Source organism: Lithobates pipiens, unplaced genomic scaffold (assembly GCF_037356315.1).
Source record: "Lithobates pipiens isolate NorthernLeopardFrog02 unplaced genomic scaffold, aLitPip1_a1.2 Scaffold_28, whole genome shotgun sequence".
NCBI lineage: Eukaryota > Metazoa > Chordata > Amphibia > Anura > Ranidae > Lithobates > Lithobates pipiens.
The window spans coordinates 95,996,812-96,014,555 of NW_027507789.1; the positions used below are offsets into that span (position 1 = coordinate 95,996,812).

General features: G+C 45.1%; 1 protein-coding gene across 3 annotated transcripts in view; it reads right to left on the reverse strand.

Annotated features, from left to right (window-relative positions):
* Positions 1-16,162, reverse strand: part of FBXL20 (F-box and leucine rich repeat protein 20) — a 694,061-nt gene extending 677,899 nt beyond the window's left edge. For 2 of the 3 annotated variants that reach the window (XM_077459474.1, XM_077459476.1), the window contains exon 1: positions 15,765-16,162. In XM_077459474.1, coding sequence (XP_077315600.1) covers positions 15,765-15,806 — 42 coding nt within the window. In that variant the 5' untranslated portion in view covers positions 15,807-16,162. The remainder of the gene's footprint in view (positions 1-15,764) is intronic. The other variant, XM_077459475.1, reaches the window with a different exon arrangement.
* Positions 16,163-17,744: the final 1,582 nt, after the last annotated feature.

Here is a 17,744-nt window from a genome sequence, read left to right on the forward strand (position 1 = left end):
ACCGTCCATGGTCGTCCTGTCAGGCTGGGAGCATTTTATCGAAGCTCCGGGCAGACAAAGACAAAAAGCTGTTTGTGAGCCACAGCTGACACTGAAGCCCTGGCTAGCAGAGGGAGAGTATCCAGGGCCACGTCACAGAAGTACTTAAGGCCTTGCACTAGTTGGTCTGCTAGCTCCACGCAGACAGGGGAAGCCTGTTGCTCTCCCAATTTGCGGTGCAAAAGTTTTGCCCACTCAGTCAGTGTCTGCGACACAAGTGCGGATGCCAGTAAAGGTCGCACGGCTGACCCCACAACCGTAAAACAAGGAACGAGCCACTGCCTCGGCCTTCCCGTCCGTGGGATCCTTGAATGCAGGAGTCCCCTCAACCGGTATCGCGGTTACTTTATTTAACCTGGATACTGGGGGGGGGGTCCACGACCAGAGGAGCCGACCATTTTTTGAGAAGGCTTTCCTCAAAAGGGGTAATGCACCTCCATGCATTCGGGGACCGAAAAAGGTCCGTTGCGGGCGACCCCATTCCTTGTAAATGAACTTGTTGGTACATCAGCAGAGGAATCCGCTGGCTCCTAAATCTTCAGGGTATCACTCACAGCTGTGATAAGTGCTCCAACAAGCGCTTTGTCGCGCCCGGACGAGGGACTCATCCTCATTGTCCGAACGGTCCTGGTCAGCGTCATCTGAGAAGACAGAGCAGGTGTCACCAGCCTCAGCAGGACCCGAGTCTGCGTCAGAGCTCTCCCCAGAGGAGGGGGGGGGGCAGAGGCCGCTTTTTAGCACCTTTCTTCCCACACACCCCCACTTCTTGGCAATGAACGAATTAAGGACTGCCATCAGGGTGTCCATGGGTACTGCGCAGTCCGCAGGTGACCCGTTTGCAATTGCCTGGATTTTTTTTTTGGGGGGGGGGAGAAAACAGTTTCTGAAGCCATGCTGAACCTACCCTGTCTGCCACCCGAAGGGGACTTAGGACAGTCACAGTCCCACCCTCCTTGCTGCCGCTGACTGAGGGGCTCTAACCCACCGGACGCACCGCCCTGAGGAGTTCTGCGCTGTTTACAAGAAGTGCCTGTAGACCCCAAGTGGTCCCAGGTGCAGAGGAAACAAAAGCTGTGTCAGTGGCAGTCGTCAGAATGAGCGCTAAATGATCTGAAAAACGTACTCAGGCTTAAATAAAATGGCCGCCCAGCATCCAGTAAACAGACAGGGAACACAGGGAAAATGGCTGCGAAAGCACTGAAAAACGTGCTCAGACTTCTAAAAAATGGCCACCAGCATCCCGAATAGGAGAGCACAGGGAAAATGGCTGCTTGAAGCCCAGAAAGACATGCTGCCCTTGCCCACACCTAAAATGGCTGCCGGCCAGCTTCCACGAGGCACAGAAGACAGAATGTGACAGAGACCCAGCACTGCACCACAAAACACAGCAGACCCTCACAGGCACCTTCCGGGAGCTTAACACACAGGATCCAGAACACCACCAGCAAGCCCCCTATCCCAGGTGAGAGCCCCCAGGGATCTGTACACATACACCGCTCAGCAACACATGCAGCATCCCCCCCAGGAGGGGGGAAGATAGGGACAGGGGAGAGAAGACAGGGAGGTGAGGGACCCCCAATTCGACCTCCCAGGGAATGCCCAGCTCCGCTGGGACAGCAAGAGCCATACTTACCAGTCCTGAAGAGCTGGAAGACATTCCATTGCAGAACTACTCACTGATCAGTACAGGGTAGCTGCCGGCCTCGGCATACTGTGACGCAGACATCAGTAGCCCAGTCATATGTACGTCCCGGAGCATAAAAGCTCACCGCCACCTCTAGAGCTGAGGTTTCCATGTGGCCTGCTGAGGCGTAGCTGCGGCCTGCACACATTTGATGGTCGGAACTGGGGAGACTACAAGGATAAGGGTATCCAGCCTGTCACCCAGCAGGCTGTTGATAGTTGATCACAGGATCATTCATCTTGCATAAAAAAAACAAGCTTCTTCAGGAAAAAAAAAAAACAAAAAAAATAAAAAAAAATAAAAAAAAAAAAAAGTTCCTAGGTCCTTCTTTACTAGGCAAAATAAAACTGAGATGAATTACAAAAAAGAACCGCGCTGTCCTAAGTGTGAACTCAGGTCGTGTATAGTCCCAATAAAATAATAAATCAGATATTTTATTACCTCAATTCGTGAAATTGTATCCGTAACTAATAGCACAGAAAATAAAATCTAATGATAAAAGGATTAATAAGTATATATAAAGTACCGTCTGTAACCACAACTTAATAGGTGTAAATGAATACCCCATAGGTTTTAGCTGACAGATAATAGTGAACAAAATAATACATATAAAAGAAACATTAAGTATTGTTAAATTAATAATAATCACATAAATTGTCCAATTGGTTAAATCAGTCCATAAAAAGAACACCACCACGTGTCGAAAGTATAATTATAACTTATTCGGAAATTCCAGTAGTTCAACAACTGTGAGCGTGCACCACCACCATAGATAAAGATGGCTCCTTACCAGATGTTCTAAGATTATATGCTCTAAAAGTCAGACCTCCATAGGCTCCACCCATAGGTCAAATGGTTAAACAGTCAGGTTCCAATGTTTGACAATAACCGGTAGGCCATAAAGAGGAGGAAAAAGCTCCAAATAGTGTAAAAACGTTTTATTAAAATATTAAAAACAAGAAATGCACTTACAAAAAGTCAAGCACAATGGGGCATGTCACAGTAGGTAGCGCCGGCCGGACGCGAATCCTCCACTCCAATACCCTTTTACCAGTTCGTTCAGAGGCAATGAATAGCGTGTCACACCGCCCGTGTGTCACAAACTGAGGTCTGTCTGCAGACGGGAGGGGGTTGTAGCCTGAGGGACCGCCCCCCTGGGCGGAACTAAGAGTTCAGAGTGTTATGTTGCAACTTTGCCTAGTATTCTTCTAGTGATAAGGCCAACAACCAATTTGTTACAGAGAGGTGTAGGTCGGTGAATAGAAGAGAAAACCGGAGTTAGACTTACCGGTAACTCTTTTTCTAGGAGTCTTCCAGGACAGCATTTGAGATATAGGGCTCCTCCCTCCGGGACAGGAAACACATCAACCCAATCAAATAAAAGGTGTGGTCCTTCAGGCCCTCCTCAGTTTTACTCCAAAAACCGCCGGAAGGCTCTGAAAGACATAACACACTAACAATCACGTTAGTACACATCCTCACCACTTAGTCCAACTTAAACAACTTTGAGTGGGAAACCAGGCTGTCCTGGAAGACTCCTAGAAAGAGTTACCGGTAAGTCTAACTCCGGTTTTCTCATATCGTCTTCCAGGACAGCCTTTGAGATGATAAGCAAGGAGCTCACCTTGTCAGGGCGGGACCACTGCCTGGAGGACCTTACGTCCAAAAGTCTGCTCTTTATCAGACCATAAATCCAGACGGTAATGTCTTGCAAACGTTGAGTAGCTGGACCACGTTGCTGCTTTGCAGATCTCCTCCGGAGAGGCTCCAGCCCTCTGCCCATGATGCGGAAACCGCCCTTGTAGAGTGTGCCTTAACTAAGGGTGCCTGCTTCCCCTCTAACTCATAGGCTTTAACTATCGCCATTCGTATCCACCTGGCGATAGACGATTTGGACGCCTTGCAACCCTTGCGGGCGCCCGAAAAATTTACAAAAAGTGAGTGACTTCCTGAAGACCCTAGTGGCTTCTAAAAAAATTTAATAGACTTCTCCTGACGTCTAACAAACTTAAAGATCTCGCCTCATCCTCTCCTGAGGTTGAGAAAAATGTTGGTAAAATAATATCCTGTGTCCTATGAAAAGTGGACACAACTTTAGGAAGAAAACTAGGGTCAGTCTTAAGTACTACCCTGTCCTCTAAAATTAACAGAAATGGCTCTCTGATCGAGAGCGCCTGCAGATCACTGACCCTTCTAGCTGACGTGATCGCGATCAAAAACACAGTCTTTAGTACCATCCACTTAAGTGATGCTCCCTCTAATGGTTCAAATGGATCTTGGGTCAAAGCCCTAAGAACCAAGGCCAAATCCCAAGTAGGACAGGTCTTCATTCTCACAGGCCTGGATCTAGATAAAGCCTTGAAGAAGTTCCTGACAAAGGGATTCTGCTGAAGGGAGGACTGAAGGTAAAAACACTTAAGGCCGCCACCTGTACCTTTAGAGTGCTGATAGATAGGCCCAGCTCTACCCCTGCTTGTAGAAAATCTAGGACTGCCGGGACCCCAGGAATTGCAATCCCCTGTTCTCGCAACCAGGAATTAAACCTCTTTCCTATCTTGGCGTAAATTGCCCTAGTAACTGGTTTACGGCATTCTAACAAGGTCTTAACCACTCTTTCTGAAAAACCCTGTGATCTTAAGATCTGTTCCTCAGATACCAGGCCGCAAGCTTGAGCCTCTCTGAGGATACAGGATCGGCCCCTGGGAAAGTAAATCCTGACTGGTAGAAACAGCGGAGGATGAACAGCCAACCTCTTTATGCTGGCAAACCAGGGTCTCCTTGGCCAAAAAGGAGCCACTAAAATGAGGTCCGTAGCTTCCGATCGGAACTTGTGCAGGACCTCCGCCACCATCCTTACCGGAGGAAAGGCATAACACAGGCCGAACAGCCATGGATTGGCAAGGGCGTCTATCCCCCTGGCCCGATCCTGTGGGTGAACCGAAAAAAATTGTGTCACCTTCCTGTTGCCTTCTGTTGCAAATGGGTCTATTTCTGGCCTTCCCCAGCATGACACAATCTCCTCGAACACCTCCTTGTTGAGGGACCACTCGTCCTGACCTATCGTCTGGCGACTGAGAAAGTCGGCCAAATTCTGAGTTCCCTTCAGGTGAATGGCTGATATTGAGGACAAGTTCTTCTCTGCCCAGCAGAAGATTCTGTCCGCAATTACCTGCAGCGCGGGGCTTCTGGTTCCCCCTTGCTTGTTCAGGTAGGCTACTTCTGCCACATTGTCTGAACGAACTTGCAGGTCCCTGCCCTGTAACTGGGACTGGAAGGTTTCTATAGCCTTCCAAACCGCCAGAAGCTCCTTCTGGTTTGAGGAACGACCTGTCTCTAGATTCGACCAGGTACCTTGGGCTAAGATTCCCTCTAGGTGGGCACCCCAACCCAGCGCACTGGCATCGGTCGTGACCACTACCGTAGCTTGTGGGGACCAGGTAAGACCCCTGTCTAGGTTGACCTGGGCCCGCCACCACCACAGAGACCTCCTGACTGCCGAGGATAGGGGCATAACCTGCTCCAGGCTCTGCTGCCTGCCATCCCAATAACGGAGCATGAGTCTCTGTAAAGGACGCTGATGATGCCTTGCCCAGGCCACCGCTGGAAAGCATGAGGTCATCAACCCCAGGACTCTCATAACCTCCCTGATCTGGGCTTCCCGACCTGATTGAAGCTGGGCTACCGCCTGTTCTAGCTTGCTGATCTTCTCCGCAGGAAGAAATACCCTCATCTCCACCGAAGAAATCCTGTATCCCAAATACAGGACCTCCTGTGAGGGGGGGGGGGGGTCAACTGGGATTTTTCCTGGTTTATTAGCCACCCCAGTGAGCGCAGGAAACCCAAGGCCTCCTGTACATCCTTCTGCAGCTGTTGGGCCGACTGGGCTATGAACAGTAGATCGTCCAGATATGGAATCACTGTTATAGCCTTGAGCCTTAATGGGGCCAGTGCCTCTGCCAGAACCTTTGTAAAGATCCTTGGTGAGGCTGAAACCCCGAAAGGGAGAGCTCGAAACTGGAGGTGTAACACACCCGTATTCAACCTCACCGCCAACCTGAGAAATCTTTGAGATTCCAGATGAATCGGGATATGCAAATATGCATCCCACGGTGGCCATGTGACAGCCCTGAAACAGGAACTTGGTTACCGAGAAGATTGACTCCATCCGGAACCGCTTGTACTTTATGAATCTGTTCAGGGGGCGGAGATTCAGTATTAGCCTGAACTTTCCCGAAGGTTTCTTTACCACGAATACGTGGGAGTAAACCCCCAAGCCTCGCTCCTCCTGAGGCACCTGCACCAGTACTTCTTGGTCCACCAGATCCCCCAGAAGAAGACCCAGAGCCTTTGCCTTCTCTTGGTCCCTTGGTAACCTTGTTACTTGAAAATTTGGGAGGGGAACTGAACCAAACTCCAACCTGTAGCCGTTCCTTATTACATCTCGAATGAACGGACTTTCGGTTGAAGCATCCCATTGGGGAAGTTCCTCCCACAGTCTTCCTCCCACTGGGATGCAGGAGTCACTGGGTTTTAGGGGAGGGTTGAGGAGGATTGAATAAGATTCCTCCTCTACCCCTTCCCTTGTGACCCGCCCAATGCTTTTTGGGGCAAACCTCCCTTTCCTGCAGGTTCTGCTGCCTAGGGCCTCGAAAAAGGCGTTTCCCCTCAGGTCTCTTTTTCCTTTCTGGGAAAGCTTTCTTCCTAACCTGCGTGCGCTCTAGCGCCTCTTGCAGGCCGGGCCCGAACAAATGGTCCCCTGAAAAGGGTAATCCACATAGCTTCAATTTTGAAGCTGCGTCCCCTGACCAGGTTTTAAGCCAAACGGCCCTTCTGGCAGCGTTCACTAGTGCTGCAGATCTAGCAGCCAATTTGACTGATTCTGCAGAGGCATTGGCCAAAAACCCCACAGCCTTGAACAGTAGCGGAAAAGACTTCAACAGCTGTTGCCTAGAAGTGCCCGCAGAAATATGTGATTGTAACTGTGTAAGCCAACACTCTAAGTTTCTGGCCACACAGGTAGCTGCTAAGGCTGGTTTAAGCCCAATGGAAGAGGCATCCCAGGCTCTCTTAAGCAGCACATCTCCCCTCTTATCCATAGGATCCCTGAGTGAACCCATATCATCAAAGGCCAAATCTGTCTTCTTAGAGACTTTAGCCAAGGGAGCATCCAATTTGGGAACCTTGTTCCAGGGATGCACCGCATCCGTCTCAAAAGGGAACCTCCTTCTAAGGCTACCTGAAAAAAAAATGGCCTTTTTTCCGGTTGTTCCCACTCCAGCAGAATCGCCTCAACTAGCGATTTATGGACGGGGAATACCCTGTCTTTCAGCACACTCGACCCCTGATACATCATGTCGTGTTTTGAAAGCTGGACCTGTTCTTCCCTTATCTCCAAAGTGTCATATATAGCCTTGAGGAGGTCACCCACATCGTCCAAAGACAGCTTGTATCTGGCTGATCTAATGAATTCTTCCTCCCCCTCAGACTCAGAAGTAGATTCTGTCCTAGAGGAGGCTAATGACCTAGGTAACCTCTCCCTATCCACCTCCTCCTCCTGACTTGGTTCGGATAAGGAGGGCATACTCACGGCCCTGGGTAAAGAGACAGAAGGACCCTGCACCCTATCCATCATGCTTTTAAATGACTGGAAGGTGGATGCTATCTCATCCTTTACGGACGTCAAAACATTGTGACAAGCTGCCACCGAGTCCTCTTTCACCAGGCTACTGACACAATCCGGGCAAAGCGGCTTCTCCCAACCGGTGCCTAACTTAGCCCCGCACACGGCACATTTCCTTCTGGGCAAAGGTATCTGGGCTCTGTCCTGTTTAACCTAAAAAACAACGAAAAAACAGGGTCCCATTACAACAGGGGTTGACAAATTTGCTTGGAATCTAGGAGCCAGCTAAAAAAGTTAGGAGCCAGGTCCGTGACGGCGATCTGGACCTGTCCCTGGCCTGACATGGAGACGAGTGAGGGGAAGATAGCCCCCAGCCCCCCACCTGTCTCCAAGTCATTGCCCATAGCTCTTAGAGGGACATTTTATTTGTTTTATTTTTTTTCAAATGACGATTTTTTTTTAAATTGCATTTTAGTGTAAATATGAGATGTGAGGTCTCTCTGACCCCAGATCTCATATATAAGAGGACCTGTCATGCTTTTTTCTATTACAAGGGATTTTTACATTCCTTGTAATAGGAATAAAAGTGACACACATTTTTATTTTTTTTATTTTTTAAACGGTGAAAAAAAATTAAAATAAAAAGTTAAAATAAGAAAAGAAAAAAAATATTTAAATGCGTCCTGTCCCGCCAAGCTTGCGTGCAGAAGCGAACGTATATATGAAAGCGATGTTCAAACCATACATGTGAGGTATCGCCGTGATCGGTAGAGTGAGAGCAATAATTCTAGCCCTAGACCTTCTCTGTAACTCAAAACGTGCAACCTGTAGAATTTTTTAAACGTCGCCTATGGAGATTGTAAAGGGTAAAAGTTTGTCGCCATTCCATGAGCCAGCACAATTTTGAAGCATGACATGTTGGGTATTGATTTACTCGGCGTAACATTATCTTTCACAATATAAAAAAAAAATAGGGCTAACTTTACTGTTGTCTTTTTTTTTTTTTATTAAATAAATTATTATTCCCCCAAAAAAAGTGCGCTTGTAAGTCCGCTGTGCAAATATGGTGGGACAGACAGTATTGCAATGACCACCATGTTACTCTCTAGGGTGTTATAATATAATATAATATAATATAATTTTTTTTTTTTATATTATATTATAATATATATATATATATATATATATACATATATATATATATATATATATATATATATATACATATATATACATACACATACACACACATAATATATATATATATATATATACATACATATACATACATACATACATACATACATACATATACACATATTATAATGCTTAGGGGTTCTAAGTAAAGGGAAGGAGATAGCTCTATTAGCATTGCTGGTTGTAATTCCAACGGCCACCACAAGAGGGCGCCAGATTCCAGAAGGAACCATAGGATCACAGAAGGCCTCAAAGCCGGGGGCTCAATTACCGGCCGCCGGCGGCGCGGCCCGACGCGATCGAGCGGGGGGGGTCCACAGAGACAGGATACCCCCAGCTGTGCTGCCCCAGGCGCCAGGTCGCTAATTCTAGTCGCAAATGCGACCTGGCGCCCGGGTTTTGTCGAGCCCTGCATTACAATACCACCCCTGACCACACCACTGTGCTTCTAGGGTCTGCCTAGGAAGTGCCCACCTTCACCAGCAGGTTCTCCACCCCGGGAAGGTACTAAGGTCAGAGTGACCCCTCCACCCCCCAGTGTAAGTCCTGGTCTGCCCTCACCAAGCTTACCCGAGAGGTACTGGAGCCTGTTGAACCGGAGTCCACCTGCACAACTGCACAACTGCACTCTCCATGGTTCCTGTGTCTCACTCAGTCTCTCTGAGCCTTCACACCGCTCCAGGCAACCCTGTAGTCACACCGCCGCGCCCCAAGGACTGGAACAGGTCCTGCGGCGCCCCCTGATGACGCGAATCCGGCGGAAGTGCGTCTCTCCCACTTCCGGATGCCGGAACGCAAAGACTCCCCCCCGACGCCGCGCGTTCCTTACGAACGCACTGCTCACAGTACCCGAATGCCAGCCGGTGAAACGAACGTCTCTCGCCCGCCATCCGACCGACCAGGTACGAGCGGTTAGCGCTACACAGGGGGGAGATTGCCGCCCATCGGGGTCCCATTCTCTCCAAACGTTTAAATGGCAGCGGGGACTGATAGCTACCCTCTCCTCCCTCCGAACGGACCGAGGGGTGCTAAGGGTCAGGTCCACCAGGTGCTCCCCCCAGGACCAACCCCTGAGAAGGAGCTCCCCTTACAAGTTCCAACGTGCTCCTTCCCGTCCGGCAGGAAACACAAAAACTGAGGAGGGCCTGGAGGACCACACCTTTTATTTGATTGGGTTGACGTGTTTCCTGTCCCGGAGGGAGGAGCCCTATATCTCAAAGGCTGTCCTGGAAGACGATATGAGAAAATTATTTTAACTTGAAAACCAACAAAAATGTCAGAAAAAGGTTTAAGTTGTTAAACACTTACTCACGAAGTCTACTCCATTTGACAAATTGTTACAATGTTTATACTCAAGTTCAACTGATAAAGAAGGTTTTGATTCTTGGCAGACTGCCCTTTTTTCCTTCCTTTCTTATGACAGCTGTGGCTTCAGAAGAGCAGAGAGAATTCTTTGCATAGAAAGAATCGTGAAACACTTTAGTCAAGATCGCGATAACAATTCTTGATGCTTAATCGTGCAGCTCTAAACCAAGTGGTGATTAAATACCACCAAAAGAAAGCTCCAGTTGTGTGAAAAAAAAAAAAAAAAAAAAAATTATAAAAAGCTTGTCTGAGTACCGTGTAGCATGACCGCGCAATTGTCAAAGTGTGACGGCGCTGAAAGCTAAAAAAAGCCACTATACACTTTAAAAAATGTGTGTGTGTGTGTGTATGTGTCTCAAAAGACACACAAATCAAGCATGTATTCATCCTTCATAAATCATCTCCTATCATTAAAAGGAAAAAAAAAAAAAAAAGGAAAAACTGTGGAAATCCATAGCGAGCAAGATATTAGCCACTAAAATACTGTACCTGCTGGACATAGATTCTACATCCAGATCATGGTGCTGTTACAATTATATCCAAGTCTAGTATGTATTCTAGGCATGACAGTCATGTAAAAAAAGGGCCTGGCCTGGTATTGGAAGGTTCTGGTTACAGGATGACTGCTTCACATATATCCCAACACAAGTAGACAGGGTTGTGCTTAAAAAGAAAGTCATATTACACATTCTTTAACAAGCAAGTCAAAAATACCTAAATAAACCAAAAACAGTAAGCACTCCTTTACACACGCTTTGCTCTCTTTCTTTATAAAGCATTTGACAAGGGGTATTATATCACCTTCTCACTACCTGTTTTAATGCTTTAAATACTGAACAACCAGAGCGCAGCTGCATAAGGCAGCAAGCCCCATTGGTTGGGTGATGCTCAGTGTGCAGAAAAAAAACAAGATCTTTGTTTTGTATCCTATTCACAGTGTGGTACTGTGGATACAATAAGGGTCAAAATCTGCCATATCCGAAACATTACTTTGAAATAAAAATATGAATAGGACTATGAACTTTTTAGGCACTGTAGCAAACAATTTTTTCTCATATAAAAATGTAATTAGTGTAAAAAAGGGTTTTACAAACAATGCTTTAAAAAGTTTTCACAACCAATAGTCATAGCCAACTGTAATACAATACGGATAACCGCCCCTGTAACCTAACCAGATTTCATATACAAAACTAAAGACATTTAATAGGTGTAAATACTCCATAGTTGAGTCAGGAGATCCAGCATAGAGGTAGGTCTACAGGATTGGTGGATGAGTCACAATATTCAAGCAGAATGGCTCGACATGTTTCGCATATTGATACGCTTCTTCTGGAGCTTATATTTTTTGGACTAGCAGGAAAAAAATAAATAAAAATAAACAGCAAAATCAAAAGTATACCTGTTCTTAATAAATGTATTTTTATATATAAAGTAAGCAATATATATCTAGAAATGCATAATATAATAGTGTCATTATCTCCTGACTAGTACAGGGCCAATCAAGCGGGATTCAAGCAAGAGGGGGAAATGTAGGCACTATGGGGGAGTGTATAATATAGCGAGCATAAACAAAGCCAAATTATGTATAGTGTTAACTACACAAAAAACCTATTACACTACTAAACAGTTATAATAAACTGACTTACTGAATAGGAGTATCAGGTTGTATATTAGACAAGCTAATCACAATGGTACCTACTGAAACTGACGCTGAAGGGTATATGGATATTGAATGTTTTTAATTGGACATCCTAAGGTTCAAAGTTGAACACCTATAAACAGAACATTATATAAAAGTATAGTATCCATACCATAATTAGAAATAGTTAATAAACCAGAAAAAATGAAAGCTGGACCATATTGGTAATAAAAAAATTCACCAGGTAGACCAAAAAGATAAAGTTTAGACTGCAATTGGCCCTTAGTCGGAACCAAGAGGGTCCTCAACGAAAAGGGTAGCCCCGATAACAGGTTTAAATGGAGAATAATCAAATAATTGCTTAAAAAGAGGGACAAACAAAGCCAAAAGTGGAAATGAACCACCAGCTAGATCAGTGGAATACACCCCTTTTGTATAACAAACGGACAGTCTACCTGTGTACAGCCTAACAGCAAACATCGTGGTCAGCGTAACTGTCAGCTGTAGAGCGCACACTACACTAGTGCTTTTTATATACACGTCGTAGTCCAAAAAAAAAAAAAAAGTACCGGCGATTTATTTCTAACCAAATTTGATATATTAGTTCTATTTAGGATTTTTATGGAATGTAACATCTTTACAGGATTTTAATTCTTAAGACTAGATCAATTGCCAACCTAATGGAAATATTTGTATGAATGGGCTTTATTAATACCAGGAGCCCAAGTCACGTTTAGGCATTCTATCCACAGGGTCTCTTTTCTAAGAATTTGTTTACTCCACCTCCCCCCCCCCCCCCCCCAAATAATATACATGATCCTTGATTTGACAATTAGACACTTTCATTTCCAAATCAAGGATCATGTATATTATTCGTCTGGGGGTGAAATGGTCACGTCAGTTAGCAGGCGTTTAGACCTATACCATAGGTTTGATGCATCTGTAGTCTCGTTCATTGCCCTCACTGCGATCCACGAGGGAGGGAGTGGGATAAACAAATCTTTAGAAAAGAGACCCTGTGGATAGAATGCCTAAACGCGACTCAGGCCCCTGGTATTAATGAAGCCCATTCATACAAATCTTTCCTTTAGGTTAGCATACATTCTTGGCAATTGATCTAGTCTTAAGAATTAAAATCCTGTAAAGATGTTACATTCCATAATAATCCTTAATAAATAGATAGAACTAATATATCAAATTTGGTTAGAAATAAATTGCCGGTACTGCTCTATGGCTAATCCCTTCATTCTCATTCCAGGCCTTAGGTGCCTTTGTTGTTCATTATAAGAAGTATATTCAAAACTATATTAGTTTTCTTGTAATGATAGAAAATAGATTTGGTTATTTAAAAATACTGTGCCTTTAAGGTGACGTTCATAATTACACATTGTTATTTAATGGTGATTGAATATTTCCTATATCCATATTGTGAGTATACAACTTTTGATAGGATTTTGCTATTTACTAAACGGGACAAAGCGACTGAACTAGTTATCAGGTGGTGTTTTTCTTGCGGATTGTGGCAATTGGGGGGGGGGGGGGGGGATGGAGCTTGGCACTATGCGGCCACCCAGCATCACACTGAGCAGTTTCAGCTGCCATTGTGACGCATGCACCGGCACTCTAGGGGGAGCTACTCTTCGCTTCCCCAGGTGCCGTGGCTTGTCGCCCAGTGTATTCCTTCATTCTCTGCAAAGCGCCTCTGTACGCAGACGTGGGAAACGATTGGGCGCATGTGTGGTGACTTGGCAGCCGGCTTGGATGAACTCACGCCGATTGTTCACTATGACATGTATATAAAAAGCACTGGTGTAGTGTGCGCGCTACAGCTGAAAGGTACGCTGACCACGAAGTTTGCTGTTAGGCTGTACTCCACTGATCTAGCTGGTGGTTCATTTCCACTTTTGGCTTATTGTTTGTCCCTCTTTTTAGGCAATTATTTGATTATCCTCTATTTAAACCTGTTATCGGGGGCTACTCTTTTCGGTGAGGACCCTCTTTGTTCCAGCTGACAATTGTTATATCTTTTATCATCCCTAATTGTGCGAGTTTAAGGGACAATTACAGTCTAAACGTTACCTTTTAGGTCTACCTGGTGAATTTTTTTTTTTTTTATTATTACCAATATGGTCCAGCTTTCATTGTTTCTGGTTTGTTTATTAACTATTTCTAATTATGGTATGGATACTGGCTTAATACTATACTCTTATATAATGTTCTGTTTATAGGTGTTCAACTTTGAACCTCAGGATGTCCAATTAACATTCAATATCCATATACCCTTCAGCGTCAGTTTCAGCATGTACCATTGTGATTAGCTTGTCTAATATACAACCTGATACTCCTATTCAGTAAGGAAGTTTACTATAACTGTTCTTAAGTAGTACAATAGTTTTTTTTGTGTATTTAACCCTATACATAATTTGGCTTTGTTTATTTATGCTTACTATATTATACACGCCCCCATAGTGCCTACATTTCCCCCCCTTGCTTGGCCTCGTACTATTCAGGACATTCTGACATACATACATACATACATACATATACACACACACACTTATTAATATGTACAGGTATACTTTTGATTTTGCTGTTTTTTTTCTATTTCCTGCTAGTCAAAAATTATAAGCTCCAGAAGAAGCGTATCAATACGCGAAACATGTCGAGCCATTCTGTTTGAATAATGTGACTCTTCCATCAATCCTGTAGACCTACCTCTATGCTGGATCTCCTGACTCAACTATGGAGTATTTAAACCTATTAAATGTCTTTAATTTTGTATATGAAATCTGGTTAGGTTACAGGGGTGGTTATCTGGAGTATATTACAGTTGGATACAACTATCGGTTGTGAAAAAACAATTTTAAAGCATTGTTTGTAAAACCTTTTTTACACATTAATAAAATTTAATTTTTATGTGAAAGAAAATTGTTTGCTACAGTGCCTAAAAAGTTCATGTTTATGTGTGCGATATCGCCCGCTGAATACAACAGTGGGTACAATTCCTGCTTCTGCATGTGTATACCTCCGGGTGCTGCCTCTGCAGCAAAAGGGGGAGCCTTTTAGGGAGGCAAAAACATGGCTCAACCGTGGAGTTTTACTACCCCTCAAGAGCAAGTGTAAACTAGCCCTTAGGGTGCTAAAGGAATAGTAAAAATCCCACTATGCCATAAGTATTTTACTATATAGCAAAATATGATTTGATGGTTCTACACAAGTTTGTTTTAAGCCCAATGACTTACATTAATTCATTCTGTAATACTACTTTTTACCCCATTTTGCCCGTTTGCAATAAGTATCAAGCCAGTGCATTTTTCATTCAATCATGTTATTTTTTCAGTGTTCTAAAGAGCCTCTATTATATATAAAAGCAAATTCTCTCAAACCTTTTGACATGAAGGAAACCAGTACTAACATTACGTTAGCTACAGCTCATGGTGCACTAGGGTGGGCAGTAAGTTGGTATACAAGAATAAAAAAAAATAGGATAAGATTTAGGACTTAACACTTGAAATTGTGCCCAACAGCGTTTACTTGAGCAAATACCAACATGGTTATCGACAATTAGCTGTGGATGACCGCCTACTGAAAGCAATAGGAGGCTGCCAGATCCCACAGCTAATCCCAGTCGCTCACATGTATTCACTATACAGCAATTGCCTATGAGCAATCAGTCCTGGCCAGACTGACTGGGTTCAAGGCCAGTCAGAGGCCTTAATCACATGCAACTTCTCAGATAAGTGGGTCCAAAACTGTCTGTTGATGTTTAGGCAGCTTCTCTGCTTGCAAGCGCAACCCCCTGCCCTCACAGACCAGGAACGGGGTGGCGCTGCCCTCACAGACCTGGAATAAGCTCATCAGAGTCCTTTGACCAAGCAGATACCTGTCATCCCAGGCACAGGGCACTCCTGTTCTTCCAAAGGCCATTCTACTGTTGAGCCCAGGGTAATTTACCAGGACACATTACTGTCCCACGCTTGCACAAATCTATTCAGCTGACACACTCTGTACTCACAGCAACCAGGCTGCATCAATAGTGCCCTCATTACTTCTAATGAGCACAGGACAGATCATCAGTTATATGTTACCATTTCATATAGGGCTACACGTCATCACAGAACTCCCATGGAGTCACCAGAAGACCATAGTTCCCACAGCTCTCCGATAAAGGCACCCACTAGGGAGCCTTGTTGTCACCCTGCCATTATACCATCACCCACCTCAAACCGGCTCTTGCTAACCCCGTTCATCTCTCTCCTCATGGAAGCGGCGGTTCTTCTCCCCCTCGGTGTCCCGATCTTACAGTGTGGACGCTCTGCTCTCGCTGCCGGGTGAGCCGGACTCGAGCTACAGGACCCCAAGATATTCTCCTGTCTCTGAGGCCTTTAACTTTAGCCCAAAACAATAACACCCGCACCTGCCAGCATTGGCGTCCGCGATAGGCTGCGCTACGAAGAATGGGCGGAGCTCGACAGCAGACAGCTGATCGGAGTCGCGGGGACTGGCTGGGCACCGGCATCCGGCATCCGGCCTACAGGACTGACAGGGACCGCCCGGTGATCACGAGCCCCGAGCCTGAGCCCCTCCAGTCTGTATGTCCAGGATCCCGGAAGCGCGGTGTGGAATGTGTACGGAACATTGAAACGTGACTTCGTTATTGGGGGAATCAGGAAGTGTCAAGCCAGGGATTTAAAGGGACAGAGTCCTGCCTACGTCATGACTCCTAAAATGGGCGTGTGGCTGCCAAAAGGAGCACAGCAGTATCAATTCACCCTAAAATCGGTGGAGTCACTCTCTATAATATATAAATATCCCTCTATTACTCTCAATCACCATACATGGGGATCAATCCTACTATGTTGACCTATCATACATGGGGCTCATTGCTACTATGGTGACCTATTATACATGGGGATCAATCCTGCTATGGAGGCCTACCATACAAGGGGATCAGTCCTGAAATGGTAACATACATACATGGGGATCAATTCTGACATGGTCACATATCATACATTGGGGTCAATCCTGTTATGGTGATCTACCATATACGGGGATCAAAAATTGTGACCTACCATACATGCCGATTAATTCTGAAATAGTGACCTGCCATATGTAGCACTGACTCCTGAAGGAGTTACTGGTTTTATTTGGGCTTACAGGTACCTCACCTGCGCGCCTGTCCGTCACAAGGGTCCTGTTGGAAAGTAGCCCAAATGATGTTGAATCCGACACTTAGTCCTTTTTTTAACATTCATTCAGGATAAGCACAAAGTCCTTCAATAGAGGGTCAAAGGATAAAGGGGGAGTCCAGGCACCTAGTAATTGCTGGTTAGAGGTATTAGTCAGATCCAGAGGACAAACCGCTCCAAAGACGATCCAGCAACCATCGGATAGGCCCCTCTCACCAGAACTTTTTGGAAAAACTTGGCTGAGCCCAACTGCAGTTTCAGACAACTAAATTTGAAAAATTGACACAGCAGTATCAATTCACCCTAAAATCGGTGGAGTCACTCTATAATATATAAATCTCCCTCTATTACTCTCAATCGGGCCAACATATTGACAAGTTACATAACTCCCATCCTCTAACTCTCTAAACCACCCACTCTCCAGCAGCTTGAGAGGAGATCTCATTGCATTCCTGAAGCAAAACACACAAAAGCAGAAAAACAGAAGCAGAAAAAATGTACGACTATAGGAAGCAAAGCCCCATTTCAAAAGGAAATTACACTTTCTGTGTGTCTAAGTGCAAGAGTACAACTTGTTGTGCAAACCGCCACCATCTAGTGGCGAAAGCACTGAAAGACAAGTCCTTTATAGAAGTACTGTGGCAGGTAGATAGGTTTCCTGAAAGGAAGCTTCGGGTCAAGACTAACACTACCTAGTTAAACCCCAAAGTCCTTGTATTTTGAGAAAATTTATTTTTTTAGAACTGGCACCAAAGAACAGTCACTGTGATCCATCACCAATAGAAAGAGGATCTGGTAAATTTATGGCTTTCCCCTTAGCATCCACAGTTGTGATGAAATACACAATGTTGTCCTTTCCCAGCCGGCAAATGATTACTTTATCCGCATAAATGTGTCTCCCATAACTCCAGTGTTGAAGACACCCGGTAAAACAATCATCCATACTGGGAGAACATCCTGGCTTCCTGAAGGGTTTTGGTACTTTCAAATAGTCCCAAACATCATTAGCAT